This window comes from Porites lutea, chromosome 4, assembly GCF_958299795.1.
Source record: "Porites lutea chromosome 4, jaPorLute2.1, whole genome shotgun sequence".
NCBI lineage: Eukaryota > Metazoa > Cnidaria > Anthozoa > Scleractinia > Poritidae > Porites > Porites lutea.
The window spans coordinates 22,125,104-22,129,589 of record NC_133204.1 but is presented as its reverse complement, the minus strand read 5'-3'; the positions used below and the strand labels follow the sequence as shown (position 1 = coordinate 22,129,589).

Sequence of the window (4,486 nt, the reverse complement as noted above, 5' to 3'; positions counted from 1 at the left end):
GCGTCAACGAAGAAGTGGAGGTGATGCTATCGAATGCTTAGCTGAAGGAGCTAAAATAAGTGATCAACTGAAAGAGGAAGACCTAAAGATGAAGAGAGATCAGCAAACTCTCTAGGGAGAAAAAAATGGAGGTTTTGAGTAAACATCAAATTCAAATGCAACAGCAACAAGCAGATATGCTAAACTTATGCAGCAGCAACAGCAACAAAGCCAACAGCAGTTACTCAACTCTCAAATGATGATGATGTAGCAGCAACAGCAGCAGTCAAAGGCTTTGATGGTGTTATTGGAAAAAATAATAAATATGTAGTTATTCAGTGTCTACAAAGAAATACTTTCAAATTCAATTGTTGCTGTGTTGTTAAGTTGAACTTGAAGCTTTGCTTCACATTAACAGTCTCTTTTGAGTAATGTTATTCTAGGCCATTTATTTCCTTCAGTGTTAAAGTTGCTACTACTGTTTTAATAACATATATATTTCTGGGAGACAGAAAGAACATATTTTAAAACCTTTTGTCATACAATATCTCTTTACAGTTCTTCAGTTTATACATTATCCAGCTTTTGTTTTGTTCTCAAGCTGTAAACTTAGAGTAAGCGAACATAGTCTTGCAATGATGGAAGATCAACACCAAAGTACTCAGCAGTTGTGTTGGAATAAAGGCGGGTTAAAGCGTTTCGTAGAATTGCACAGACTATATATATCTTACCAACTTGACTTAAACCTATCCGCAAATTCTTTTTAAAAACTAGAAATTTGAAATAGTTGATGATTTCTGCGAATAACCACTCTACAGATGCACGTACTGCACTCATTTTTTCATTGAAAATTTCCATTTGTCTGGTTAAAACCCCAACTCGGAAAGGAGCTTGGAGGTGGATTCTAAGCGGGTAGGCTGGGTCACCATATAAACACATTTCTCTGCCGGCTGGACAGAAAGCAAAATTTTCCAAATCGTCATACAGACCAGAAACTGCCAACATTCGTGCATCGTGCATCCTCCCCTCTGTGAAAAAAAAAAAGAAAAAAAGTTCTAAAATTAGAAAATTGTGCCTAACAACTTGAATTGGGTGTTAAAGTATGTACTTACCAACAGGACCATATAGATGGCCAATTAATCCATTTGGGAGCACAATAGACTGAAATTTAAGGGCATGAACCCGTTTATGTCCATTGTATACAATTCTTTGGTTTTCATCCGGTCTAGAAATCGGGCGCACAGTGCCATCTATGAAGCCAAAACAATTCTCCAGTGCTGCTCCTTTGTTACTAATGGCATCAGCATACTCATTCAGTGCAGCTGGATTTAACAGGTCGTGATTCCACTGTGTTATTTTGTGACCATGAGTTGTGTACATCCAGTCCACAACCTCATTACTAATCATGCTAAGTTCTGGCACGGATCGTCCATAAATAGGAATGATGTCGGAATACCGGCACTGGTGAAGCAAACCTCTTCAGCAACCAGTCAAGTTTTGAAAATGAAACAGGTTTTTTTCCAAGAGTTTTGCTGAAAAACGTTCTCTTTCGAGCATACTATTTAGGATTTGCCTGATCTAGCCGAAGAGTTTTGATTAAAAGGGAAATTATCATTGCGACGGGAATGGTCTGGCTGGTCAGTTCTGAGCTAAAATAAAGTCTGTTTCGCTTTCAATACCAGAAAGAGACCAGGTCGGCCTATGCCCAGTTACGTCCTTAATAGTTTGACAACGACAGAGGAACAATCTCAGTTGATCTCTGCTTATCCCTTCTATCAAACGAAAACGGAGTACCTACTAATGACTCGAAGGAGCACGAACCTTCCATAGCTTCATCGAAGAAGAGCGCACACAAACAGTGTTCATACAAAGATCCTTTTCTTTTCAAGTGGGAATGAACAGTTGAATCAAATTAAACTAAATTTAATTCGATAATGTTAATCAAATGCCTAAAATGTTAAAAGGTAATTCTCAGGTAAAATAATGTCAACTAAAGTGTACTGGAGGTAACATGTGAAAGTCGGTGAAGCTCGTTACGTGGATATCACCGGAAGTAGTCTCTTGGCACACTTCTATGCAAATGAGATTAATTGAACGGATCCACGAGCAAGGAACTTTGCTTTGTTAAACTACCGAACTTTATTTTATAGCCGGCTTTTTTAAGGTCCAGGGTTCTCAAAATTTTTAACAAGCATGAGATGTCAACTTGAAAACATTAGAGAAAACAGAGGGATGAAGAAATTACCAGAAAGCTGTCACGCACCTCCACAATGTGAGCGGACTTCACGACTACGCTAACATAGGTGATAAGACACCAAAATGAACAACTTGGAGCTTGAAGAACAACAGATACAGGTTAAGGTTAGCTTTTTCAAAAAATTGTCCCACATATCAATGCTACCAGCGTCGTAAACGAAAACCTAAAGTCAAATTGTTGGCGGTGGTCGTGGTGACTCCCCGTGTGAAATACCTCCATGGAATTCCATGGAAATCCATGGATTTCCATGGAAAATTCTCCATGGAATTCCATGGAGGATTAGGACATCAATTTCCATGGAATTCCATGGAAATTTCTCCATAGATTTCCATGGAAGATATTTGCATGGAGGATTAGGACATTTCCAATGGAATTCCATGGAAAACATTAGGGCACCAATTTCCATGGGATTCCATGGAAATTTGTGCATCGACATTTTCCATGGAGGATTAGGACATTTTCTATGGAATTCCATGGAAAAGTTCCATGCAATTCCATAGAAACTACTCCACCGATTATTCCATGGATCTCCTGGGAGTTTCATGGAATTCACAGGAATTAGACATGTAAAATATCCAGTGAATCAAATGGAATACATAACAGATTTTGGTCCACTGCAATTTATTTAATCAATTTAAAGACATCAATCAAAACTTAACATGCTTTTGGAGGAAAATTTGACATACTGTAGCTTAACAAATTAATGTTTACTTGTGACTATATACATTGCAGTTTAGAATGCAGCAATCATATTGAAGTAGCTTAAATGAAAAATTTAGATTTAATACAAAGCAAGGAATCTTGGCCTGGTGTTTAAGAAAAGTAACAGGCGAACAGATGCATAATTGAGAGAAAAAAAATAAGCTAATACTTGAATGCATAAACCGTCAGTATGTAAGACTTAAACATGGCTTTATTTAATGCGACGAAAAAGGGAACTGCTACTTATTTCCTCGATCAGAACCATGCTATTTAGTTATAGCAAAGTCCTACCTAATCCTTGGGAAAAAACGGCGACAACCACAATTATAATTTATCAGTCTCTTGCATAGTTTTTACGTAGCAGGCCTGAAAATTCTAAATATGATATTTCTTCTTATGCATCGAAGCAGTCCATCGAAGTACAGTCTTCGATTTCTAATTCTGCCAGAAGTAGTAATTATTCCAAAGGATTCCAAAGGCAATTTGCAGGAAAGACCACATTCATATCTGTATAAACAAAAGATGGAAACTTCATATTAAAACCGATAAACAGCACCCGAAAACTCACCCTTCTAAATCTAGCAGAGACATATAAATCGAGCGGACGAATTCAGTTGAGCAACCAAACACGAGTTGTGTACATATTAAGCTTACCTTCCTCTTTAATGTGCGATCCTGCTGAGTCATTGTTTAATCGAAGTCGATTTGAAAGAAGCCAAATGTAAGCAACCTCACAAATGATATTTCGCGTTGAAAATGACATCTTTTTCGGATGCATTCATCGCAAAGACAATCCGTTTACACAACACTGTCGTACTGCACAGAAGTCCGCCTAAAGGTTCGAACCAAGAAACTGATCTTCTACGCATTTCTATTGGTTCAAAAGCTCCACGTGATCGCGTAAGTCACTAAGCGGGGAGGTTTGGACGCCAGTTCAAGTACCAAATATGGCGTCAAATCACGGCTCGATCGTAGAGATGTCTGTCTTTAAAGGCTTTAAATTGTGGTCCCTTTCAGAGTTAATTGTACTATTCCGACGCTGTAGAAGAGTAAAGCAGTGAGAGGAAAATATTGCATTGTTCTCCCAGGTGAGGGAACCTTTTAAAAAGGCAGCAGGCCTATTCATAGTCTGATCTTAGTGTCGTCACGCAACGCTCCTCCCCACTAAAAACGGCTGTGTAGCAGACTAGCCTATCCACGGATGCGGCAAAAAACTCTAATATTGCTTGTGTAGGTTCGCCGAAATACTCCATACAAAGCAATCTCATCAATCAGGTTCGAGTAATAGGGAAAATCTTAGCTCTCAACCAAAACACACTTCGATACCGAGAAGAGTTATGTGCCTAAGTGGGATCATTTCCAGTACTGGCTATTTAAGTACGGGACCCGTACATCGTCTTGTGTTTGCTATTTGTACGGGATTCCGACTAAACTGATTAGATCTATTTAAGCACTGACTCGAAACGGTTAGCCTCTTATTAGGGTAACGGTTGTTGTTATATGAATAAAATCAAACTCCAACTAGCGGCGAGTTACTACTCCGTGGTA

The 4,486-nt window shown here is 38.6% G+C and overlaps 1 protein-coding gene across 1 annotated transcript; it reads right to left on the bottom strand.

Moving 5' to 3' along the window:
• Window positions 1-588: 588 nt before the first annotated feature.
• Window positions 589-2,465, bottom strand: LOC140934406 (uncharacterized). Its single transcript, XM_073384033.1, has 4 exons — window positions 2,450-2,465; window positions 2,225-2,313; window positions 1,092-1,440; window positions 589-1,007 (listed from the first exon to the last, which is right to left on the bottom strand). The coding sequence occupies exons 1-4, from the start codon at window positions 2,463-2,465 to the stop codon at window positions 589-591; spliced, it is 873 nt and encodes a 290-aa protein (XP_073240134.1).
• Window positions 2,466-4,486: the final 2,021 nt, after the last annotated feature.